Raw genomic sequence first — 27,683 nt, forward strand, 5'->3', positions numbered from 1 at the left:
CATGCTATCAACCAGTTTGTCCTGTAGGCTACTCGAAGCAAACGTTTGCTGGGTGACATACGGGGGCGCTGGAAAGTAAGTGTCAAGTGTGCAACTCTTAAATATTTTGTGCTTAATTCCTGCAATCTTACACCAGGCCTTGTTTAGCTATTTTTGACTTAAGACAAGCGAAACATTGGTTTAAAGACCTTTAACAGGTAGACCAGCTGCAGTGCTACTCATATGATACTGAGTCGAAACATCCCAGCACACAGCCGACCGTAAACATCGGACAGCAGCTCTTACTAGGAGGGTTCTTTGGTCAAGTAGTGATTAGGTCCACTCAGTTCTGCTCATTAAGTGAGTAAAAACAATCAGAAAGCTGGGACTCAATTTATGCCATCTACTGTTACAAATGAGTCTTTTATGTTGTTTGTATTAACCTGTCGTGGTGACAGGAATAGCTGAGAAACTTTACCAGACACTGCTCAGAAATACCAACATTTGGCTTGTGGAAGGTGCTAATTTCCCACCCTACCTATTAATATAGAGTGATAGCTAGCAAAGCTATTAGCTACAGCTAGAGCTAACGACGCTTAAGCCACCGTTTGCGTAACTACTTACAAAATGCGTCTATGCTGCTATCCCGGATTAGACCTCTGACCTTTTTCTGTTTTATTCAATGTTGCTTAGTCTGTAATGTTTGCAGTGTTGTTATTTCATAAATGTAACAGCCATGTATCGGCAAGGGGGATTTTTAGGATATAAATAACGTCTTTCTTTGTCAAGGAGTTGTACAAGGGAGTATGACTTCAATTGAGTACCATAAAAGAAGGCACAAAGGAAGAGGGGCTGTGAACCCAACTTCCTTTCATTCATTATGAAGCTGTTTTTGTTTAGTCACAATGTAACAGCGCGATATAAAGGTCTATGACCCTGTCACACATACAGGCTCTATTTATGGAGTCACTCTTCACACATAAACACAAACACCCAGGGCATGTGTTGATGCATGGATTACACTTTGCTAACCTTTACATTTAATGTGCTTCCCTACGTTGCCTTGAGCCCCCCCCCCCGCTTCAGCACACTCCTATAAGCACGAGTTCACTCCTCATCACCCCCCACCCCCACCCGCTGAGCAGTTCAGCGCGCCCCGCTCCGCTCATTTGGATTCAGTTTCACAGAGCGAGGCGATGGGAAGCATGCTACTGACAGCGATCACTGCGAGCAGCGCAGCATGAGCGGACGTTATGAGCGTTCACCAGGCGTAAGTGGCCCTGATTTTATAGGAGAATCTCGGACAATATAGGAAATTTGAAACAGCATGAAGGTATCTGGTTGTCAAGAAGAAGAGGCTGGCTGCGCGCTGGATCCAGAGCCAACGACAGGATGAACTGAGACATTACGCGCGAGAGGTTGCCACGGGCGAGCGCTGGGTTTGACCTCTGTGGACATTTCTGGGACAAACATCTCGGTGAGGATGTCTCAATGAAGAATGTGACTGAATATGACTCTCTGCAAACGGGGTGGATGAAGCCCTCGGCGGTGTCATGCGTCTTGCCCCGCAGCCCAGCGCGCAACCCTTGCGGCTCATAGTTCTGCTGCTCCTCCTCCTCGCCACGCGCGCGAATACATCCCCAGTGCTCTCCACGGGCTGCCCGGACAGGTGCGTGTGTGATGACCAGCTGGTGGTTCAATGCGCCGGGCAGCACCTGACCACCTTCCCGGTCAACTTGCCGCTGGCCACGCGGCAGCTCATCATCTCCAATAACCGCATCGTGGAGCTGCCGCCGCTCGCGCTCAACTACCTCTCTGATCTGGTGTACCTGGACTGCAGCAACAACTCTCTAACCGAGATATCCGAATCCACGTTTGGGAATCTACGGAAGTTGGCCTACCTGGACCTCTCCTTCAACACTTTGACCCGGATCGCGGACAGGACTTTCGGGCCCTTGACGAGCCTGGTGATGCTGAGGATGACAGACAATCCAGGGCTCTCGGAGATTCATCCGGACGCCTTTGCTGAAAACACGGCCCTGCAGGTGCTGGATGTGGGTCGGAACAACCTGACGGCCCTAAACATCACGTCCCTGATCGCTCTACCCGCCCTGCGCTCTGTGGGGCTCAGTGGTAACCCGTGGAGTTGCGAGTGCGATAACGAGGACCTGTGCCTGTGGGTCCACCTGGAGGGCTTCAAGTTCCAAGGTTTTAATCTCGTTTATTCTAATGTCAGCACAGCATGACCTTTACTGCTGCTTTCTCATTAGATTAAAGTAGGCTTCAGAGAGCCAATCACAGATGAGAACTGTTGTGCTCCAGTGATTAATCATTAGATAATGCTGGTTTATGTAAACTTTTGACCTTTTACTGGTTGTATCCAGTATCCTGTAAAGGACGAGAGCCTAATTTAATACAAGACACAGAGCTGTGAGTGACCAACCTTGAAAAACTGACATCACACCCTTCAGGTGGCATGTAAAAACAGTATTTTCCTTCTTGATACTCATTCAGCATGGCCTTATACAATGTACAATACCAGCAGACTTTCAACAATAGGCTGTGATTGGTGTGAAAAAACACAGATTGCTCTGGACTCTTATAACATTCTGCACTGTTGTTGCTTGTTATGTCAAATGTAGATTTAATTTGGTAGGGGGCTGATAAAGTATGGTATTAGAACACTTGAAGCAGTAACATTGTACACACAAATCATACTGGCATGAGTGCAAAACTAATGATTGTTGGCAGTCATTATAAATTATAATATTTTATAAATGTAAATCTAGAATCTCATACTTATACCTAGAGTGATGGTCTTTGTAGGTTGCAGCCATGGCGAGACAGCCTTTCTCTAATGGTCTCTGTGTTTCTCCTTTAATAGCCCTCTGTTTACTAGAGCTGCTCACTTTCTAACACTTGCATATGCGTTTTTTTTTTCAATTTGAGAATTTGCAAGAAAAACATTGCCAAAGTCTGAAACTAGCATGATAAATCAGAAAAAAGATATAAAATGTAATCAAGCAAAGTGATACATTTCTATTTTTTTTTTTTTTTTTTTGATGGAGCTCTGTTTATGACAGCCATGCTTTCTCATCATTTTGTTGCAGTCAGATGAAGCTCAGGTTAGCTGTCAGCTTAACTGGGGCCAATTTAGTGTTGATTTGGAACCAGTTTGGGATTTATTTCGGATCCAGGGATGAAAAGCTGCAAACAGAGGTATTAAATCAAAAATGAAGAGCAGCATATAGACACAAAAAGTGTGTTCCACAAATCGCAATGTTATTTTACCTTGCATTATTTCTCTTCCATGTCGCCTGTTTACAGCTGAATTTCTGACTTCAAAGTAGCGCATTATAAAATTGATAGGGCTGTCAGCATTCATGCATTAATCGTAATTACTTAAGTGCGTTCATATTTCTTAAGCCGCTGCAGTATCTCCCTGCAGCAGTGTTAACTTCATCGACTAAAACTATGCCTAAAGATGTTCATCAGTACACTCTTTCCATGAGAAAGACTAGACTAAAACTAGCCAAGAATACAACTTTGATGACTAAAACTGGCAAAACAAAAATCCAGATTACTTCAAGAAGACTAAAACTAGACTAAAATGTAAATTAGTTTTCATCAGAATTCAAAATCACGTTTCTCCACCATGGGTAAATCTGTCAGAATATAATGCATCTGTATCTACTCTACCTCTCAGCTGTAGAAAGCAGGGACCCCAGGTTTGGTAGAGTGCACAGAACACAGAACATTGACTAAAATTTGAGGACTTTTTATGGACTAAAACTGTTTTAAACTTTTTGTTGACTAATACTATAAAGGGCAGAAATGACCAAAATGTGGCTATAACTAAAAGGCATTGAATCTAAAGACTATGACTAAAATTAAAAATAGCTGTCAAAATTAACACTCCCCTGCAGCCACAGTGAAATAATGCCACCACTGCTCCTTACATTGGCAATTTTAGACCCTTTTTAGATGTACAGAAGCATCTAAATGACCTCTCAGCACCCCCCTCAGCTTTTAAAAATCTTGTATAGAAATTATAAATACGCAAGTGAACATAGATTTAGAAAGATCAGGAAAGCGCGAGTTGTTGAAGAATTTGATAGAGCTTCAGCCCATTCATGTGTGTAAAATGGCATACTGAAGTTTAACTTTAGCACAAAGTAAAGAAAGAGGTGAGCTAGAGGTTGTTTTGCCCTCTAGCTCACTAGCTAACATCAATTCAATCAGGAGAGACTTAATATTAGTTGAACAATAATTTACTTTACAAACCTAATGAAATAGAAATGTGCAGTCCTTGGCGATTAGACTCAATCATGATGGCTTCATGTACAGTGCTTAATAAATTTATTAGACCACCAACCAAAGTAAGGTTTATGCCACAGCTGCCCTAAATTAACAGCATTGGTAATTACCAAAATCATTTTTTATGTTTTTTGCAATGGTTAATACACCAATATGTAGAAGCTCTTTAACCCAAATGATATTTTTAATGCTAAAATACAATTATTATTGTTATCCATGAATTTTCAAATTTACTGATTTACAAAAACTGAAAAAATAGTAAAGCACATTATTATTTCTGAGTAATATGTCAAATTGTAGTTATTTACTTGCATTCCTGAACAGAAAAAATAGTTTTAGTGGTTGAATGTTATGCTTGATTAATTAATTCATGACTACTCAGAGAAGCCCAGTGAGCTGGCTCAAATTTGGGTATAAAAAGGTGAATTCAGTTTGAAATTCCTCATTCCTGTTCAAAATGGTAAAACGTCTAGAGCTCACTGAAAATGAAGGAGTCCGCATTAAAGCACCAAATGAATAATGAAATACTGGAGTTTATAGGATTTAGCCTGTAATAGCAGCTGTCAGCATTAAGCGGCTTGATTGTAGTAATAAAATATTGTGATTCTTTGTGAGACTTCTTTGGATGCAGTTAAACTGAAAACAACCCTGCCCTGATGGGTTTCTCAGCTGAGGGAATAATTATCATTATATGGACACCAATAATCTCCTTACTCTATTCATCACTTGGCTTTAAGCTGCTGAAATGTAGCAGTCCTTCATTAACAGAGGCTTAGACAGCTTGATGTCATCTAGTATCATTTGGTTTGCATTGGTTGGTGCTTCAACTCTTCTGGGATGGCTTTCCACAAGGTTTAGGAGTGTGTTTATGGGAATTTTTGACCATTCTTCCAGAAGCGCATTTGTGAGGTCAAACACTGATGTTGGATGAGAAGGCCTGGCTCTCAGTCTCTGCTCTAATTCATCCCAAAGGTGTTCTATGGGGTTGAGGTCAGGACTCTGTGCAGGCCAGTCAAGTTCATCCACACCAAACTCTCTCATCCATGTCTTTATGGGCCTTTCTTTGTGCACTGGTGCACAGTCATGTTGGAACAAGAAGGGGCTATCCCTAAACTGTTCCCACGAAGTTGGGAGCATGGAATTGTCTAGAATTTCTTGGTATGCTGAAGCATTCAGAGTTCCTTTCACTGGAAGTAAGGGGCCAAGCTCAGCTCCTGAAAAACAATCCCACACCATAATCCCCCCTCTACCAAACTTTACACTTGGCACAGTGCAGTCCAGACAAGTACCGTTCTCCTGGCAACTGCCAAACCCAGACTCATCCATCAGATTGTCAGATGGAGAAGCACGATTCATCACTCCAGAGAACACGTCTCCACTGTTCCAGAGTCCAGTGGCAGCGTGCTTTACACCACTGCATCCGACGCTTTGCATTGCACTTGGTGATGTATGGCTTGGATGCAGCTGCTCGGCCATGGAAACCCATTCCATGAAGCCCTCTACACACTGTTCTTGAGCTAATCTGAAGGCCACATGAAGTTTGGAGGTCTGTAGTGATTGACTCTGCAGAAAGTTGGCGACCTCTGCGCACTATGCGCCTCAGCATCCTACCACTTTGTGGCTGAGTTGCTGTCGTTCCCAATCACTTTGTTATAATACCACTGATAGTTGACTGTGGAATATTTAGGAGCGAGGAAATTTCATGACTGGACTTGTTGCACAGTTGACATCCTAACACAGTACCGAGCTGGAATTGGCCTATGGCTAAGCCACGCCCCCTCCACTCACTCGGACAAACACTTACCATTCCTTGACAGGCGCTATGGCATGTGTCACAGTAGGAGACATTTTGCAGGAGGTCATTGATGATTTTGGAGACAGAAAGATCACATATCATCTAGAAGTCATCAAAAGGGTCTAAACTACGCATTAGAGGGATATATTAATCATTTTATTGCTGAGAAGGTTGATAAAAAGCTTCAGGTGCAAACGTGATAAACCGCATCTCGTTGCCATGACCATCTCAGACAACAAGATAGAGAATAAGCATCAAAGTGCCACTGAAGTTAAGGTTTTTGGCTCAGAATATGAGAAAAATATAATGGCCTTTTTACCATCTCTACCAAGAGTGTCTCTCCGTTAGTTCGGTGCTACAGTATTTACATTGAATCATTCAGCGTAACGTTTGCCAACCTTTATCTCAGCTATTACAGACAAGTTAATGAAGCTAAGCTCCAGAAGTTAACGTTAGTTTAACTAGAGCCCTTTGAACAACAGCTAACAATGACGTACAATCACCAAAGTACAAAAACTAGAACAAAATAGACCAATGAACTCCCAACAAACAAAGTGCCATATTGAAGAATGCACCTAGGAGCTAACGTTAGGCTAACTTTAGCTCACGTTAGAGATGTTAAAGATAACTTTGTATTTCTTTCCAGCAAAGTGACAATATGTTGCCTTACCTTTGAACAGATGTAGACATCCTTGTTAATTTTATTCATGTTGAGTTGATGTTGTGGTCTACCACACAACTTCATCCAAAGAAGACACTTTTCTCGGTTGAGGGGAGATTAGGAAAAGGTAAAAAATACACCCTGTCGCCCAGCCTCCCAGGATGCGTTGTGTCAGAGTTACGTGTATCCCATGAACGCCGTTTGACCATTTTTTAACTTAAAACTCCTAAAACCCAACGAAAACTAACTTTCTGCAATGCATTTCAATGGACGTCCAGGCAGAAGATGTCTAAGTGTATGGGAATGGCTATACACACTGTGATTGGCTCATTGCGTTTGAGGGCGGGACTTAGCCATAGGTCAATTCACTGTGCTCCTGAGAGCGACCCGTTCTTTCACAAATGTTCATAGAAACAGTCTGCATGCCCAGGTGCTTGATTTTTTACAAATTTGGCCATGGAAGTGATTGGAACACCTGATTTCAATTATTTGGATGGGTGAGTGAATACTTTTGGCAATATAGTGTATGTAAGAAGCACGGCCTCTGAGGAAATCTGAGGTTGAAATCTGTAAGTGGGGTGACGGGATGATTCTAAGGTACCACAAATGTTCTGCATGGCAGAGCACAGCTGGAAGTGGGGAACAAGAAGTGAGAGGTAAACGGTATGCATATTTTAAATCTTGGAAAGGCATTGGCCTGTCATTGCTGATTACATCTGAAAGGTAATTTATGCTGCAATGTGAGAATTGAATTGCTTTGTTTTTCCACCTAGAGCCGCAAGTGTTTAATAATTGGGAATGTCTGAGACGTATGAACTTTAGCAGGTGAGACAGATAAAGACTGACAGGTGCAACAAAAATACAAAAAAAACAACACAAGCTTTCTCTAAGGTATGTTTTAAAAGGATTTTTATTTAGCTGTTTCTAATTGATTATAGATTAGATGAACATTTGCTTTACTGATAAACTTAACTTCACTCTTCCATGTCTCAGTCTTTGTACTCTCTGCTATGACAAATTGCTTTCATCTAACCTAATCTAATTTGGTCTAATCTGATAAATTAAACAAATATTGATGTTGCCAGGTTGTAAAAGATTTCTCCACAGGTCTGACTAATCTGCTATGAGGGAAATTTTGCCACTAGGCCCCTTTAATATCTTACGTTTTCAGAGGAAAGTTACTGCTTGTAAACTGATCAAACGTGTCCAGAATATGAAACAAATATGATCATAGCTTGAGATAAAAATAAAAGATTAAATCACTGGACCCTCAACATGACGGGGCCTAAAGATGACGTCATGAAATACCTTAAGGGCCTCTTCCTGCCACTTTGTATTTACAACCATGTACTTTGCCTCATATATCTTTCAATTAAATTAGCATGAACTAGTTAACACAGCACCACCAGAGCCTTCAGGGCTGTTCGCCTTTAAGGAGTGAATGACTCCGTACTAATATGTTTTCCAGCACATGCAGAGCTGCTAGAATTCCTGCACATCATGTTACTTAGAAACGCCCTGTCATGTCTGCACAGCTGATACAGTCACACCATCGCCTCACACTGTTTTATGTTGCACATACAGTTGTGTGGTGAAAATAACAGTGCCGTATGTTTGCCGTCGTGTAGTTCTTTGAAGTCTGCAAAGTTCAGCCCTTCTCTCAGCTCTCAGCATGATGAGACGCAGGTGACAGCAGTGCAGCTTGACAGCTCTCAGACTATCAGATAACAAAGAAGGGGAAAGAGGATCGGGAGCCATTTGATTTCTCTTCACAAAAGCGGGTTGTTCATTAATTCAGCTGTGCAGTTTTGTGCAAAAGTAGAGTCTTTTTTATCTTGAAATGACCGATCAATCCCTTTTTAATCCAGTCTTTGGGACACTTTGCTGCAAATGTGATAAATGGATCACAGTTTCTGCATCAAATATCGATCCCTTCCTTCTGTTTTATTACTGTCAGGCTGATTAATCTGTCTCATATTCAACAATCTTTCTTACTTGGAGTTAATGTGCTCATGCTTCAGAGTGGATGTGTCACTATGCAAAAGGGCAGCTGCTATTTATAGTGAGTCTTACCGAGCAAGAAGCCAGTCATAACTCCAACACCATAGCTATAATACACCCGCCACACTTTCTGGAAAAGGCATCCCCTGCTCCTCTCTCACCCACTCATACACACACATGCTATAGTAAACCATAGCCCCTGTGTAGCTTAGGCCAAATCCATAACAAGTCCAGCAAGAGCTGTCCTATTTTCCTGCTGCTTTGTCTAGTTTAATTTGGAGAGGAGCCTCTTCTAGTGACAGCTGCCAACAAGGGAGAAGGCGGACACAAAGACACACTCACTATCTACCTCTGTTATGTATGCACACAGTGCATCTATCTAATCAGACAGGAAGTCAATCTCAATCATATCTCTTAAACTACTGTTGGCATCTAAAGCATGAGTATTAATTTCTAACTCTGTAAATACATGCAGTTGCCATGTTTGTACAATGTCAGGCTCAGGTGAGAGGCTTTAATGCTGTAAGGATGCCATACTGCCCTGTTTTATAAAGCACACAGGATAAATGCAGGGAATTGGTCAAAACTTTACAGATTAAAACAGAAAAATGCAGAGTGATATGAGGCTATAGTGCAAAGTAAAGCAACATTAGCTATTATAGATAGGGAGAAGAAAGGCTAGCTAATAGTACAAACCCATGTCTGTATTTTAAACTTGCTAAATGAGTTAGATGTTTACTTTTTAAACGTCATTCATGCATCAGTGGATATGTGAAGAATCTGATAGCAGGTGGGGAGACTACAGCCCCTGCTGCCACAGAGCAATCGCTGGCTTAAAGTCTGTAGGAGCACAACACCAGTCTCATATTTTATGACTTTTCTCCTCTCTAGTTACAGCCCAAATTCACAGAGCGGCTCATTTACAATTCCCTGTCATCAAAGGATGAAAAACACACCATGAATTGTGATTTTTAAAGTGTTAGAAGTACAAAACAACACAGTAATGTTCAATCACATTGCTAGTTTTCTAATCTACTGACATTTAGTCTCTGGGGTTGTTTTCATTCAAACAGAGATGCTGTCATCAATAATGCATTTCTGCAGACAAATTAAAAAAAATCTCTTCATTGTTTCTCGTTTGCCTAATTGGGAACAAATATCTTTACTTTAGAGTTAAGTAGCTCAAAGAAAATAAATGTTTTAATGAAAAGTAAAGCCTTAAATGCTATCACTTTATTGACTAAAACTGGATTCAATTTTTTTTAGTGTGTGTGTGTATATATTTACATATATATATTTACACACACATATATATATATATTTACACACATATATATATACATATATATATACATATATATACGTATATATATACATATATATATATGTATATATACATTTACTGACAAAAGAAAATTGTGGGTCTACTTTAAAAAAAAATGCTCCAACTGGTAGCAAGCAACTGAATAAAATTTTTCTATTTCACATTATATTAATAAGTTTAACTTGTAACTTCATGCATCTGTTAATATGAGTCAAAAAAGGCTTGTTAGCAGCTGAGGCAGGTTTTAAAGGTCTATTTTACATTTTGGCTCATAAAATTATTTCAAAGAAATGATTTTGTTTTGACTAAAGGTAGAGACAAAAATGTAAAGACTTTTATTGACTAACTAGACTAAAATGTTTTAGAGTTTTCATCAACTAAAACTAGACTGAATAAGTAGACCAAAAAATGGCATACAGTATTTCAACGAAAAAAATTAGCATTACATCCCAAACACATACAAACCCACGAGCTGAAGCAATGTTCATTTTAAAGAGTATGACTATGATTATGGTGTTGAATAACTTTTAGCAGACTTTTTCATTTGACTTTCAAGCTGAAGATATGTGCTGCAGCTTAATGTCGCAGAGAAAGCCGTCTTCCCAAAGGCACTTTGATGAACTGATAAAGAGCAGTCTTTCAGTGAAGATATTCTTGTGGATTCTTAAGACTTCTCCAAGCAGAAGATAATAAAGTGACGTCATGGAGGTTTGGCTGAGCTATTTAAAACCTTGTATATAAGACACAAATATGACATTAATGTCAGATTTCAAAGCTTAAGAAAAGATGCTTGTCTTGTTTCCCACAGGGATGATGCTGCTAAGATTTGGCTCTTTTTAGGTTTCTGTTACAAGCTTGCCCACCAACACTGGATACTAAAAGACAAGGAGAAAATAGCAGGCAGGAATATCTTGGGGGGGCAACAACAAAACAATAAACAGAACCTCTCTACCTCTCTTAAGGATCTTGAGAAAGTTAAATATGGATCTATAAATACTTAAGTTGCCAGAGTCGAGCATCGGCTTTTTAAGTAGAGGTTTAATTACAACTACTTTAATGACAGTGGCATATATATTCTGTGAGTAATAACAGACTGATCATGTCCAGAATAGACGTGCTAATGAGAGGAAAGTCTGTCTTAATCAGCTTAAGGCTGGCTCAGACTAAATTTTTTTTGGTCTTTCACGACTGCACCCTGTCAGCATATGCAACGAAAGTCTTATCCTGTCTTGGCTAACTGACTGGCCGCACTACAAGTGCAATCCTGACTGCTTATCGTATGCTGACATCACCACTGTCTCCTGGACTGTGTGCGAGTTCACAGGACATCGGGGAGGTGGGTCAAAGAGTATAAAACATTGCTACAACAGAAGTGCTCTATAGGATGTTAACAGCCTTTTGCATAGAAAAGAAGAGAACAGACAAGAAACAAGTATTGATTATATTATGGATTATGTATAACAACTGTTGATAAGTCCTGATATATCATATATATATCCCCCGCATAGAAGGATATATTTATGACAATGCGTACTGAATACAATAAAATTAGCTCAACTGCAATTAATCCAAAGTAGCATTAATCTGAATATGAGGGTCCAACAAGTTATGCTATAAAGGAGGAGGCTGGGGTGGAGGCGGTTAAGTTTTGCCAGCAGCAGCAGCATGGTGCATCAACATTAATGCAAGCAGGGATTAGTGAGAAGTACATCATATTTGAATACACCACTATGTTGAGAGAAAGAGCTGTGATTGGCCGTGGAGGCTGGAAGGTGATAATTTGGATCAGCTGGCTGTCAGCTGATCACAGCTGGGCATGTGACTATTGCGTCCAGCATGAATTAATGCTGAGCCGCATTAAACCAGATGAAAACCCTTTGTGGTCGAGATCTCTTTTACAAGAGAGTGCTTCTGACCTCTTGGCCTGGCCAACACATATCTACAACAATAATTTAAACAATTCAGAAAGTTCAAACTGATTTAAAGTGCAGGATTTGAGTTCATAATAATTTAAAAACACAGGCACTGGTCAGTGGTTTTACATTATCAATCATTTCAGATTGCACGAAAGACGTCAAGTGAAATTGGTTCTGACAATTTCACATCTGTTTGGAGAGCACTCCATGCAGGGCAGAAAAACTGAATTCTCTTTTCCCTAATTCAGTCCTGACACAGGAAACAAGCAGATGGAAAATGTCACCAGAATGCAACGTTGTTATCAGGTTGGTGTCAAACTTCAAAACAATGTAAGAAAAATTCTGACGTGCTTGTCTTATTGAGTTGTAGTCGTGGGGCGTCTTGGACGCATTGTTGATTATGTCACACTACCTGATGTTCATAATCAGGCTGACGTTTGACAACGAGCTGGGACAATGTAGTCATGCAAAGATCTTCTGGCAAAACTCGTGTAGTCTGACGGGATGGGAATTGAGAACCAGTTCCATTTGAGAAGTGGTTCCGATTGGTTCAATCCACCAACATCATTTACATTTAATCATTACAATTCCCGTATCAGTGCCTTACTTCTGGATGCCTTGAAAAACAAGCTTCACAAGAGAGAGTCAGCGGGACCAACAACAAAGAAGTCAAGGAAGTAAACATGGCGGACAGTCACAAAAACAGGCTAAAGTGGTCCAATGTGTGGCTTCATTTCTCAAAAAATGACATGGTCTGTGCAACTTCTGTTAACCCCTGAAAGCCCGGAGAAAGGAATTGAAAAGGGAATTAATAAAGAGTTTAATCGATAAGCAGAATTGATAATGGCATCAATATATCAATAATATCCTATCAACTCTCATCACTAGATGGAATTGGGTTTAAAACTCTGGTTGATGACTTAGATGAAAAAACAATTGAACTTATTTCTTATCTGTTTTTTAAAGCTAAGTGTACCGTACCAGAGATCAAGGATGAATCAGCATCTGGGGGAGAAAAGAAGATTAGTTTGTCTCTAATTTTTATAATTTCATCCCGTGAAAACATCGCAGCTAAGATATAAAAGAATGCAGGGCTCAGTGGGGCTGTGACTGTCTGCCTGGCTACAGTGCTGAAAAGGTGTCTGGGATTGTTTTTCCTCTCTTTAATTAAAGTAAAGTAATAGGCAGCCCGAGCATGCCGCAGGACCTTCATGTGGTTATTATGATTATGCTGCCGGAGTGCATGTAATTCTTCTGCCACATTCTTTCAAATGTTCGCAATGTTTGTTTCAGAAGATGAGACGCCTTAATTTGCTTTCAGGATGGACTTGTTGCAAACACAATTATTGTGTTAAAGATGAAGAACAGCCAGCATACCAAAATTTGAGTTATAATTAAATGCCGTCTTATTTTTTTCATTTTTACTGCAGTTTATATCAGCACAATATTGAGCCATGTCATTGCCCGTTGCATATTTTTAGGCCTAATTTGAACTCTCCTTCAGTGCCAGTCTTTTCTTAACAAATATAAACTCAGTAACTCATGCATTTAGACACCCAAACATGCGTAAACATATTTTTATTGCTCGAGGAGGGAGGACAGATGACAGCATTTTACAGCTGACCGTGTTTTCAGCTGCAAGCTCTGTCTCCACAGCCTTGTTATCTCGCGTCTGGGTCTCACCTGGTTCATGCAACATGGCTTCGCTTGTCTCCTCGGTTTAGGAAACGCATCAATAGCGAATGAGTGGGCAAGGAAGAGAAAGAGAGGGAGAGAAAAAGCTTGAGGAAGGAACCAACAGATTCTCCTCTGTCTCGCCTTCCTGGCTAGATTAGCACTCTCCCTCAGCTGTTATATAAGGAGAGAGACTAGAAATAGAGCAGAGTGTGGATTGGGGAAGGAGGGAGGGAAAGCCCTCGTCTTTGATGCAAGTCCCCAAGGGGGGGAGGAGGAGGGGGGATGAGGGTGATGCCAGAAGGGTTTCCTCCCTGGCTCTCAGGCACACACACTGCCTCTTGAACACATGCACACACACATCAGTGGGCTCTGCAAGGCCGGAGATAGAGGATGGGAAAGTTAAGTCTCGTGGAGAGGTGTTTGTGCATGTTGAGAGGGAGCGTGCATGTGTATGTGTGCGTATGCATGGATGGGTTTGTTTGTTATAGCTGGAGTGTAACATCATATTGTGTGAACAGTGCACAGCAGCAGCCTTTGAGAGGATCAGAGTATGCTTTGAATTCTCTGTGCTGGATGGAGCTGAGAGAAGCTGACGGTCCTCGTGTTCTTCAGCTGCACGCTCGTTTTCAGATCTGTCAGCTTCGGAGGAGCTTCTCTTAGGATAAGAACGGAGATTTGTTCTCTGGGTGAATCAAACATTAGGAGAACTCACATTTCAGTCATGCTATGAAATTAACTTGTCAAGCGATTTGATTGAAAGCTTCAGTATGATCCCTCTGAACCTTCATCAAATCACACCTCCCACCAGCCTGAGTCAGTCCTAACACCTTTATTTGTTGCTACTGAGACTGCATGGAAAAGAGTTTGCAAGCTAGCACACAAGTTGAAATATTGAGCTTAAAGTGAGGAGTTAAATAGTTAGCAAGGATATGATTATCTGAAAGTGTTAGAATTAATAATGCAGTAACAAGGAAAACAGTTTTGCATAAGCAAAAGATAAATGGTTTTAATGGGTGAAACATTCACCTGCTGTGAGTCATTAGTAGAAGATTAAAATGTTTTTGCCTTTTTTTAAATGGCTAATTTAGAAAAGAAATATCAGATAAATGGTTGGTGTGCTGAAGCTTATTGATTAACTAAGTACTACATTACAGTAGGGGGTTTCAGACTTTTTCCACTGAGGGCCACATACAGAAATGTATCAGGATGGCGAGGCCACTTTACTATAAACCTCACCTTGAGGAGTTAAAGATAATAAAACCAATACATGTTAACGTCTGAATGGGTAGTTAATGCTGGACAGGGAAAATAGCCAATCATTTTTAGTATTTTAGGGAGGCCAATCAGGTTTTAGGGGGCCCTGGTTACCACTAACTCTGTCCCTGTAACATTATTGGTACTGATATTTGCTGCCTTAATCCAAAGGGCATTTGAATCAAGATATTGTTATTACTTTGATTGCCAGTATATTAAAAAAATAATTTCTTGTTAAAATGCTTGTTTACAGAATGAACATGCTAGAGGTGCCTTGTGCAAAAACTAAGTAGTACAATACAAGCTTCATGCTCTAATGTGGGCCATATTTCGTTTTATTTTTAGAATTTGCTGTGGGCCGATGAGAAATGGACTGTTGGCCACATTTGGCCATAGTTTGGAAACCCCTGCATTACACTCTCTGGTCTAACAGAAAAATGTTTTAGAGAGTATGCGAAGACCCATGGTGAAGAAGTGCCTGCAGAAGACAGCATACTCTTAATTCATGCCCCATATTTTTTACTGCCACCCATCCAGCACAGGATAAACAGCCTGTTATAGACACAGCACATCACATACATTAGCATCTTCAGCTTGACTTCAGGTAATAAGGATCATTATGATGAGGGCAGCATGCTGATAAAGTCGTGCTTCCAGCTCTGTTCACGTCCCCTGAGAAAAAAAAGAGGCAATAACCAAGCCAAATAGAGGCAGTGTAAGGAAGGTTATGCCTTTCACTGCCTAGCTAGTGAAAAAAAGGCATGATGTACATCAGAGGGGACTCTGAAGACTGAAGAATCAGTGGGAAAAGCCTGCTCTGTATTTATAAGAGCAATGTATCAGGGTACTTTCAAAGAAAAATGCAGGACCACCCCTTTCTAGACTAAAATGCTCTTTCTAAATGGATGGCATAGGGTGGAAAAGATGAGGTTTTAGTCAGGACCCCTTTGTCAAGAAACATCCATGATTTGCGACTATAAATATTTCTTAATTAGCAGTTATTAATTAGCATTTATTGCTGCTATTTATTCATGTGGCTGTTCTGGGATCTCCCTGCCCTACCATGAGCCTACACGGAAAACATTAAGCAGAAACAGCACATATTCCTGCTCTTCTTATGCCGATAAGGAAAGCCTGAGGCAGGGAGAGAAGCAGCAAAACCCCCCAGAGCAGAGCAGGCATCAGTGACAACAGAATGACATTGATTAAATCAGAAACAGAATAAAGGAGGAGCTGGGGTGGAGGAGGGTTGCAAAGGCAGCTTGCAGAGAGAGTGGCAGAATGTAGACAGGCAAGAGCAGTTTAAATAAGGCAACATGAGAGCAATTGGCCAATAGTGTGCTCATAGCACTTGCTTAGAACCATCAGCTGATAAGGGTTTACATGAGATCAGCTGATCTCCATTATAACTGAGCTTGACTCAGTGGTCTGCCTGAACTAACGCAATATGCTCAATTTTTGGTAATCTGAACGCTTAAAATACAAAAAACCTAAGGTGTAGTGGTCATTAGGACCAAAAAACCAATGGTCAGTGAGTTAAGTATAAAAATAATGACTCCTCTATACACATACTTCTTTCATAACATTAACAAACTAGAAAAGCACTCAGAGAGCACAGACCTCTGCCATTAGCCCTATCTCCCAATTGTAAAGAACCCTTCAAAAAAATTCCTGGATCCAGATGGTGATCCAGATCACTGTGAAAATCTAATCAGTTCCTCCTTATGGCATTTCTGACATTTCCTGAAAATTTCATCAAAATCCATCCATAACTTTTTGAGTTATGTTGCTAACTAACTAACTAACTAACTAACTAACTAACTAACTAACTAACTAATACTGCTGATCACATAACCTCCTTGGCAGAGGTAATAACAAAACCTCCGCCAACTTGGCTGAGTTGCTTAAGTTCCTAAACACTTCTGTTTTCTAATAATATCACTTAGAGTTGACTTTGGATATCCAGCGGGGATGAACTGCACAAACCATCTTGTTGCAAAGGTGGCATCCATCACAGTACCACGCCTTAAGTCATTGGGCTCTTCAGAACAACACATTTTGTATCATAAATGCTAACGGAGACCGCATGGATAGGTGCTTGATTTTACCTAAGCAGACAGCCCAGGATTCAAGTCCAGGGTGTGGCTTCTTTCCAGCAAGTCAGCATGTTTCCAACTCTTTTTACTGTCCTCCTCTATAAATAAAGGCTTAAAAAGCCCTCAAATGTTTTTTATGCATATGAACATGTAAATGCCTCTGCAGTTGTCATTTAAAAAAGTGCAGAAACTTTGCAAGTTTGCCATCATCATCATCAAATACTTTGGAGGCAAGAGAAAGCAGGAAATTTATGTAACACTGTAGCAATATTAATGGATAATTCATGAAATATTTTAACTATTAAATATATGCAATACCATACAAGTCCCTGTGATCCTCCACCTTCCCAAAAATCTTTCAGGATGCAGAAAATCAAGGCAGCTTGTCTGCATGCACATACAACATCTTTCCCCCCAGATTCATTACGTGTGCATATTCATACCCTACATTATTGCAGCAAAAGACACCAGCGAAAAGAAAATGTGTATTCTGAGGCTGTTGCAGGACAAGAGAACTGTGCAGAAACTTAAAGGCTTTTTTGATGTCTCCCAGTGGGAATTCCCCCCCAGTATGAAATCTTTGAAAATACAGAAGCCAATTAAAAAACAGTGGCGGCATGGAGACGGCAACACTCTTGTTGTGTTTCTCCTCGCAGCAGTCAAAGGCACAGCCAGGCTCCAGGATTATTTTTCTCTGAAAGCCTCTCTTGTCAGCTGCTGCAGAGCTCAACAGCCATCATGTGGTGTATTTAATTCTGAGTGATAGGCCTTTTAAAAATGTATCCATCCACTGTGTTATTTAAGAAAGAGAAGAACTCTACATTTTTATTAGGATTTGAGGATTTCAGGAAAGTCTCAGTCCTAGCCACATCCCTCGACTGATGATGAGAAACCTTATTATCTGGTTTCAGGCAGACACAAAGGCCCGAGTCACTCTCTAATCCTGTGGGGGAGAAAAGATTTTGAATAATTCATCCACATTTTTTCTATTTCTTTAATTTTATAATGCTACATCAACTCAAGACTGTACTACACATGGAAGCTCCTGAAGCCTCGCAGTTTGCTGCCTCACAAACAGGAAACACGGTTATGCAAGAGCAGTCTTCTGTCTGTAAGCCTTGTCAACCTGAATATATTATGATATCTTCAGCTTTTTAGAAATGTACAAAAGTAATATGCTTGAAATATTAAGCAGGCTGCTCTGTTTAATAGCTTATGTAAAATATTTTCCTTAAGCCAAGCTACTTTTTTATGGCTCTCAAACATCAAAGGATGCTTCAAATCATAAGATGATTTTAAGGCAAAGCTGCAGCTTCGTTTCCTGTTTGTAAATAAGGTGACTTGAAGCAGATCAGCAGATTAATGCGCTTTGAAAGCCTCAAAATTTATTTTCCAAGTCACCTTATTCTGACTGACAGTGCCCTACATAAATACATTATAGTCTTATAATGTCAAAATGGTTTTAAACGTTTGACAGAGGATTTTTGTGTGGTTTTCTGCGCTTTTAGGCAGGTGGGGATCGGTTGAGACGGCTTCCTTTTTGGCATATTTGTCACACTCAGATGCTTCAGATCATCAAACAAAATTAGACAAAGATAATCCAAGTAAATACAAAATGCAGTTTTTAAATGATTTCATTTCTCATGGGAAAAAGACATCGAAACCTACCCAAGCCTATGTGAAAAGAGTAACCCCCCTTGTAAAATCATGACTCAACTATGATTAACCATGATTTTTTGGAAAGCTGAGCTCAATTTCTCAGTCCACACCCAAGTCTGATTACTCCCAGAACTGTTGAATCAAGAAATCCCTTGAATAGACCCTGTCTGACAAAGTGAAGTAGGCTCAATGATCTCAAAAAGCAAAACATCATCATGCTGCAATCTAAAGAAAATTCCCCTCTACTCTTTAAGCTGTGAACTCTTAATGCGCAAACTGTTTACACAACATCTGCCTCCCTTTTCAGTCGTACCATCACAGATCCTTCTCATATTAGACAACTCAATACAGACCTCTCAGCAGTCACAGAGTTTATCCAATGACCAGTCATGACGTAACCATGATGACCACTCAACAATCATGGTGTTACCATGATACAGTTACACTTATGACTTCTCAACAGTCACAGAGTTACTCTGTTGACCACTCAACAGTCACACTGTTACTCTGATGGCCACTTAATAGTCACAGAGTTACTCTGATGACCACTCAACAATCATGATGTTACCATGATACAGAGTTACACTTATGAATTCTCAACAGTCTCAGAGTTACTCTGTTGACCAATCAACAGTCACACTGTTACTCTGATGGCCACTTAACAGTCACAGAGTTACTCTGATGACTTCTCAACAGTCACAGAGTTACTCTGATGTCCACTTAACAGTCACAGAGTTACTCTGATGACTTCTCAACAGTCACAGAGTTACTCTGGTGACCACTCAACAGTCAAAGAGTTACTCTGATGACTTCTCAACAGTCACAGAGTTACTCTGTTGACCACTCAACAGTCACACTGTTACTCTGATGGCCACTTAACAGTCACAGAGTTACACTTATGAACACTCAACAGTCACAGAGTTACTCTGATGACCACTCAACAGTCACAGAGTTACTCTGATGTCCACTTAACAGTCACAGAGTTACTCTGATGACTTCTCAACAGTCACAGAGTTACTCTGATGGCCACTTAACAGTCACAGAGTTACTCTGATGACCACTCAACAGTCACAGAGTTACTCTGATGACCACTCAACAGTCACACTGTTACTCTGATGGCCACTTAACAGTCAGAGTTACTCTGATGGCCACTTAACAGTCACAGAGTTACTCTGATGGCCACTTAACAGTCACAGAGTTACTCTGATGACCACTCAACAGTCACACTGTTACTCTGATGGCCACTTAACAGTCACAGAGTTACTCTGATGACCACTCAACAGTCACAGAATTACTCTGATGACTTCTCAACAGTCACAGAGTTACTCTGATGTCCACTTAACAGTCACAGAGTTACTCTGATGACTTCTAAAAAGTCACAGAGTTACTCTGATGACCACTCAACAGTCACAGAGTTACTCTGATGACGTCTCAACAGTCACAGAGTTACTCTGATGGCCACTTAACAGTCACAGAGTTACTCTGATGTCCACTCAACAGTCACAGAGTTACTCTGATGACCACTCAACAGTCACAGAGTTACTCTGATGACCACTCAACAGTCACAGAGTTACTCTGATGACCACTCAACAGTCACAGAGTTACTCTGATGACTTCTCAACAGTCACAGAGTTACTCTGATGACTTCTCAACAGTCACAGAGTAACTTTAATGACCACTCAACAGTTACTGCTGTAATTTTGTTCTTTTCTGCACTTTTATATATTTTCTTTACTTAGCCCCTTTTATATACCTTTGTTCATATTTTTATTGATATATTTATATTTAATTTTATTACACTACAACCACTTTGTTTACTCAATATTTATTCTATTTTACATTACACTGTTAATATATTTATTTCCAATTGAAATCTTTCTTTCTTTGCACTACAATCATTCTTGCCTTTTATGTTTTACTCTTATTGTTAAGCATGGTTCATATACTTAAATGCTTTTACTATCAGTATCTAAAACCTTTATTTGAAATCATCTGTTTATAGTGTTCATTTTATACAGACATGCATACACTGTATATATTGTTTAAACACTTCTCCTTTCTTTAAATATTACTCATGTTTGCAAGTGTGATTTTGTTGTTAGACTTCTGCTCTTCTAAGGCTGCTGCTCTAAGTGCCTTGATTTGTACTGAATTGAATTTCAGGTAGAATTTGGATGATATAAATGTCAATGCTTTTAGCACTATCAGGTAGAACATATTTTTCAAAAAACACTATTTTTGCAAAAAAAAAAAAAGGTTATGGACAATTTAGAAAAATGTATCAGCTTTTAGGTATTAGTCATTTGAAAATCTGTAGTTGCAAAGCTGCAGTATCAGGACCACATAAAAGATCACAGAAAAGCTAACCATCTTTGTGGCAACAATCACACATGACATCCTGTAGGTTTAACCACCGAAATAAAGGCAAAGATTAGAGCATAAACATTTGTTTTAGCTAACATTAAAACTGATTAAACAAACAACCCAGTAAAAGCTGAATGAGGATGTGCATCAGACACTGTGTGAAGCAAGATGTCAGACAGTTTGCTTCCGCAGCAAATATTCTGTTTGAGGGAAGTTCCTGTTGCTATCAGTGTCAACAAAAGACCTGATAAAAATGATTAGTCCTCTTCTTAGGCATTTAAATACAAACAGTATAAGGCGGGCTTTTACAGACTTTTACTTTAGGTAGTTTCTTGTTGTCCATGAAGATTTTTTGTTATTGACAAATAATTTAGATAAACCAAATTACAGGGGCTTCATCATCAATAATGTACTTGACTGTAGTTTGTTTCCAGTGCTGTATCAGAGATATGTCAATGTGTGTGATGATGAATGAATGGGTTAATACCAATGCACACTTAAAATAGCAGCCTCCATCGTCAGTGCAGGAATCTTGGTGTGAGTTGTGTAAAATGCACTTTGCACCATAAGACATCAAGAAAAGCATCATACAAGACAAGTCCTTTTAAGAGCTAAGCACAGTTAGAGCATGTAACCAAAAATTACTCATGTAATTTCACTAATAGCACCATCAAGAGGTATTATCCAGAGAATCATACACAGTGTGATTGCTCTGTCAGGGTAAGATCAGACTTCTTTGGCCTCAGGCTTTCAGTGAAAAACCCCCAGTCAGTATGAGTTTCACCTTATGCATTATAAATGCTAAAATGGACTTATAAATCGTCAATGAACTGCACTTGTATAGCACTTTTCTAGTCACTTTAAGTGCTAAAACACTACATATCACATTCAGTTCTTCATGCATACATTCACACACTGATCGCAGAGGCTCCTAATCGTATTCACACACACTTTTCACTGATTTCTTCAGTGGCAACTTGTATAGAGCTGTTATATGTGCAAATGTCTTTTCAAAAGCTAAATAGATCCACAAATGTGTAAAGATCTACCAATACTGGACCAATTTATGCATTTTTATGCATACACAGTTTAAGCACTGTGACTGCTCCATAAACCTGGGGTTCAGTATCTCATTAAACAGCACTTCAGCATGTGGACTACACAGCAAAATCATTAGCGTTAAATCAACTTCTGTTGTGTTAAATGTAACACTTTCCCCAGGTTAATATTATTCTACTCTTGATGTTGAGCAGGACTTTGTGCTGTTATGTTGTGACACCGTTTACAAAGTTTAACCTGCATCTTAAACATCTGTGGTTATTTTGAATTAGAATAACTGACTGAATTTGCTATTAGCAGAAATTGTAATAGCAACACATTTCTATTGCTTTTAATGACACTTTTGTCCATACTATTTGTAAATCCAGACAACAGTAAGTATTCTTCAAATGAAAAGGCATGAAAAGAAAAACAACAAACAACAAGTGGCTCAAAGGGTAATTTTTTATGACAGTGTGTACATGTCAAGCAGCGTGCTTTCTCCATGAATTACACTGTTGCCTCAGAGCAAGTAGATTCTTTCTGCAGACTAACATGCCTGATTGGCTGATTTGTGACTCTAAATTGCCCATAACTGCGAGTGTTAGCATGAGTGCTTGTTTGTCTCTGTATATCAGCCCTGTGATTGACTGGCGACCTGTCCAGGGTGTGACCCACCCAATGCCAGCTAGTGAATGACTTCAGCCCTCATGACCCCAAAGAGAGACGGTATACAACCCCAATTCCAGAAAAGTTGGAGCCCTGTGTAAAATTAAAATAAAACAGAATGCAATGATTTGCAAATCTCATTAACCCATTTTATTCACAGTAGAACATAAACAACATATCCGATGTTGAATCTGAGGTATTTTACCATTTCATGAAAAATATTAGCTCATTTTGAAAAAGATAGCACATCTCATGAGACAGGGACAAAGCCATGTCTACCATTGTGTAGCATCCCCTCTTTTAACAACAGACAACAGACTGTAAATGTCTGGGAAGTGATGAGACAAGCTGGTGGAGTTGAGGAGAGGAATGTTGTCCCATTCTTGGCTGATCTAGGATTCTAGCTGTTCAACAGCACCTGGAAATATTTTTGCCAGATTTTTCATTTTATGACATGGCAAATGTTTTCTACTGGTGAAAAGTCTGTTCTTTGGGCAGGCCAGTAGGAACTCAGACTCTTTAACTGTGAAGCTATGCTATTGTGATGGAAGTGTTGTGTTCTTCTGCATTGTCTTGCTCTCTTGCTGTCCCTTTCCAGAAAGAGACATTGTTTAGATGGAAGTGCATGTTGCTCTGAAACCTCGTGTCAGCATTGATAGTGTTTTTCTTAATGTGTGAGTTGCCCATACCATCAGAGATGCAGACTCTTGAACTGCCGGAACTACACTCCAGACATGGCTGCTGCACCGTGTCACTCTGCCCAGTGGTTCACTCAAGAAATAGTTTTTCAGTTACTTTACATTTTATATAATCAGTTGCCTCTAATGTTTTGAGTTTTATTAACTAATCAGGGATTACTCAAAAAATTTATTTCCTCTACTTAAAGGGATACTTCAACATTTTGGCAAATTCGCCCATTGCCATAATTCCTATAGTATTCGTAATAGGTTCGTTTCCTGTAGTTGTCGGTGCAAGCTGTTTCTAGATCTGGGAGGACCGTTAAACCAGCTGCACCACTAACGCTATGATAGCAGATGGAATTTTTGCTTTCCCTCATCAAACTCATCAAATACACAATCCAACAACTCCAAAACGCTCTCGTGGACAAGTTGTGACCTGTACATTCACATCAACATCGACAACTAAAGGAAACGCTAAGACTATAGGAATTAAGGCAATGGCGGAATTTGCCAAAATGTTGAAGTATCCCTTTAAATGTGTTACATATCTTTGCTTAGGCAAGCAAAATGCTGCAAAATTACCAGAGAACATCTAGAGAAATTTTTTCAAAAGCACAATTTTTGTCCTCCTCTCAACACCAACCTGAACAATTGATCAAAATCAAAAGAGTATATTTTGTTTTTGACCTAATTTTGACAATAAACTCCAGCAGCCAGCATTGCTTTGATTAAAGGGAAAGTTACATATTTTATAACATTCAGTATCTCATTTCTGTTGTATTGGAGTTGATAACCAAGCATGCTGTACTCTTATGCCCTCTGATTTATCCTCATTATTCTGTTTTGCTGTTTCTGTGACAGATGAGGGCCAGACGGTGTGCGGCTCACCTGCTGACATGCAGGGTCGTCGCCTGGGTGAGGTGGGCATCCAGCTACGGACGTTATGTCACCAGACTCTAGGATCCTGGGACTATCTTTTCTTTGTTGTCATCGGCTTTGTCATCTTTGCTGCTGGCACGGTGTCGGCCTGGGTGATGGGCGTCATTATGGTGCTCTATGAGCGCTACATCAAGAAGAAGGACGAACAGCTGGACGTGGACGAAGAGGAGGAAACCATTGAGACGGGACGTAGCTCTCGTGCCAGGAGTGACCATGGCAACGGGAATTTGAAAACGTCACATACTGTTTGAAAGATTTAGTCATCCTCTGCACGCCATGGATTCCTACAGTGCCTCCTGTCAACTTCCAGGACTGTCTGTGAAGTCTAATCACACTCCTGTCACTCCGAGTCTGTGTAACAGGCTCAACACTGAAGGGGAAGGATTCAGCAGAGACGAGGCATGTCATTCCTATGATTTAATGTGTGCTTTAAGGTGAGGTAACACGCACTCGGGCTGCCATTGTCGAGGTCCTGAGCCCTGAGGTTTACTGATTATGTATGCAGATTTTTGACTTTGCTGTATGGTTTAAGCTCTGTAAATGTGACGAGGTCATGAAGAGTGACAAAGACGCCTCCAAGCTGTTAATCCTGTCAATCCAACCATTACAGAATGATTTTAATGGTTAGCAACATAACATTTACACATGCTCATTTTAGCTTCTGTACCAGTATCAATGGGCCCATTAGCAGTTTTGAAGAAACTTTGTCACATATTTTATGTCCTATAGATTTATTGCTAAGAGTTAGATGAAAGGATTGATACCACTGATTGATCTGATTGATCCTGTACCGCAGCACTCTAGGATGATAGTTTTAATACACTACCTCATCAACAGTAAGTCTTTATACACACAGCTCACCTGCTTTGATTACAGAACATGAAGTGAAACTCTTCAAATGGGGAGTGGTGTTATTTGAGCATCTTTATACAACACATCGCTAAAGAGTGTTGTCAAAGAAGCAGAAACACAAAAAACAAACCTACAAAATTAGGCCTGTCGTATGACCTCCTCTGTGTCCCACCCACCCATGTTTTATTGTCATTCTGAGGAAACACCTAAAGCCACATTTACATGTGTGGCACCACCTCCACTCGGCTCAACAGTACTCAGATTGTGTTTTCAACGGCAGTGTTTACTTTGATAGTACCTCCTCAGCGTAGGCAGGCCCATCATAGTGGAGCTGTGTCAAACTGCTGTGATGTCCAGCACAACAACAATGGAGGACACTGAAGTGACAGTGTACATTGTTCTTCATCTGCAGCCTTTTGTTGCAAGAAGACAAAGTGCAAAAAGTGAGACAAACTACTACTGGAAAGTACAGGAGTGGTTGGGAATTTACTGGCAGCACAGAGATTATGACAAAAGGAGTTTGATTCCTCTCATAACAGTCTTAGCTGTGATGCTCTGTGACCCCTCTGTGGTCAAAATTGTCTTAACATCACATTTTAGTGAAAGCTCAGCTTGCTTAGAACCTTACCAGAAGTCATACCAAAAAATACCAGGAATCAGGTGTGATGGTAAAATGAAAAAAGAAAAATTAAAAAGAGTTGAGACGAATCAAGATGGTGCCACATAGTTGAAAAAAGCATTCAAAAATGGTCTGGGTGAATTTTTTTTAACACATCAGCCTTATTGTTAATTGAGGATGTTCCCAGGCCACTATTTCCCTCGTTGGCTAAACATTTAATTAAACTGCCTTTAGCCAACTAGTCTAAAGTGGAGAAACAAGAAAACAAATTCATCACAGGGTCATTGTCGGTAGAGGATTAGAGGCTCCTGTACCAATGAGAGTATGGCTAAAGTCAGCAGCTAGCTCTGAAAGACTCCAGTACACTTATTGTTTTTAAGTGGAGAAAATACATTTTTTGAGTAATCCCTGATTAGTTAATAAAACTCACAACATTAGAGGCAACTGATTACATAAAATATAAAGTAACTGAAAAACTATTTCTTGAGTGAACCACTGGGCGGAGTGACAGTGCAGTAGCCATGTCTGGAGTGTAGTTCCGTAGAGTGTAGTTTCAAGTAGAGTTGAAACAGCTGTTTTGGATTTAGGTTAATAGTGTAGTAGTATAAATAGTGTACTTACTTATAATAGTATAACACTCTAAAGCCCACATACAACTCTATTTACATTTTCTTGCTCAAATCACAGCCATACTGCGCTGCTCCTTTGACAGGCTAAATGGTTAGCTTCTCATGTTTACGTCTAGGTGCCAAGGAAAAGCTCTGACAGGAATGCAGCAACTTTAACTGAAGCTACAGCGGCACCTAGTGGTGGGAGGCTTCATTATAGTTTTAATAGAGCACTTGGCAGGGCTTTCAGGCCTGTTTTTAAAAAATGATACCTAAGTAGTTTACCAAATCATAAATCTTGCAGCGTCTAATTTAATATCCAGTTTTATTTTACAGTCAAATACAACACTGGTATCAATCTCTTCATCTAACTCTTGACAGTGTTATCAAAACTATTATTCAAGGTAATCTGTGGTTCCAGTTTTACTAATAAAGGAGCAGAAAGGCTCTTCAAAATCTAGCCAAATAAAGTTAGGATCACTTCTTTCTTGAACAATTTGCCAGCCAATAACAGGAAAACGTCGGCTGTATTTTGCATTTCAAACAATGTTAAACTGATGACTCACTCACTTGAGCTTTATTACTTTATCTAGTTACAGCCCACTCCTCCTAAGTTGTCAAACACAGCAGCTTGGTTGGTGGTCCAACATATCAAAATCTGATAACACAGGTACCTCTCTAGCATCATTTGTGGACAGTCCTCTCTTTTTCTGGATGTGTCATTGAAGTGTTGTAACAAAGTAGAGGGCTGTGAGTCAGCTGAGAGTGAAGCTCAAATAAACAAAACTGTAGTTCAGGATGCCCGTTTGATGCTTGAGTAAAAGATGTTTTAGGTGTTGATTTGAACCACTTTTTTTTCCATTCTCAGATTGTGCAAAAACATTACATGTCCTGCAGTTACACAGGGAATAAAATTCATTTTTATTTTTTAAGGACAGTTAAGTGAATTTTCCCACCAAAAAGCCATAAAATGTGCCTGTTTTTTGGAACACTAATTAGATAGTATTAACTCATAGTTGCTTACTAAGTGGTACCTAGGTAGTCACATTTAGATGCTCGAGGCCACAAACCAAGCTGTCGTATTTAATCAGTAAGGACGAAAGGTGTTGCAAGTAGATAGGATTGTCCATTCGATTGTGATCTTTCTAAAATTAGAAAAGTAGAGATGAGTCAAAAGACCTAAACCCGAGGCTTTTTTCTCTGTGAACAAAAAAAGTGGCGCCATTAGCGAAAAG

General features: G+C 39.9%; 1 protein-coding gene across 1 annotated transcript; it reads left to right on the forward strand.

Annotated features, from left to right (window-relative positions):
• Window positions 1-1,183: 1,183 nt before the first annotated feature.
• Window positions 1,184-27,622, forward strand: LOC121520536 (leucine-rich repeat-containing protein 52-like). The gene is made up of 2 exons (XM_041804034.1): window positions 1,184-2,187; window positions 24,292-27,622. Exons 1-2 carry the CDS (start codon window positions 1,533-1,535, stop codon window positions 24,618-24,620), a joined length of 984 nt encoding a protein of 327 aa, XP_041659968.1. The 5' UTR covers window positions 1,184-1,532; the 3' UTR covers window positions 24,621-27,622.
• Window positions 27,623-27,683: the final 61 nt, after the last annotated feature.

The sequence above is a fragment of the Cheilinus undulatus genome, linkage group 13, assembly GCF_018320785.1.
Source record: "Cheilinus undulatus linkage group 13, ASM1832078v1, whole genome shotgun sequence".
NCBI classification, from domain to species: domain Eukaryota; kingdom Metazoa; phylum Chordata; class Actinopteri; order Labriformes; family Labridae; genus Cheilinus; species Cheilinus undulatus.

Coding starts and splice junctions, on each gene's coding strand:
- LOC121520536 (XM_041804034.1), top strand. CDS start 1,533: ATGCGTCTTGCCCCGCAGCCCAGCGCGCAACCCTTGCGGCTCATAGTT. Junction 2,188..24,291: donor GGAGGGCTTCAAGTTCCAAG/GTTTTAATCTCG, acceptor TTTCTGTGACAG/ATGAGGGCCAGACGGTGTGC.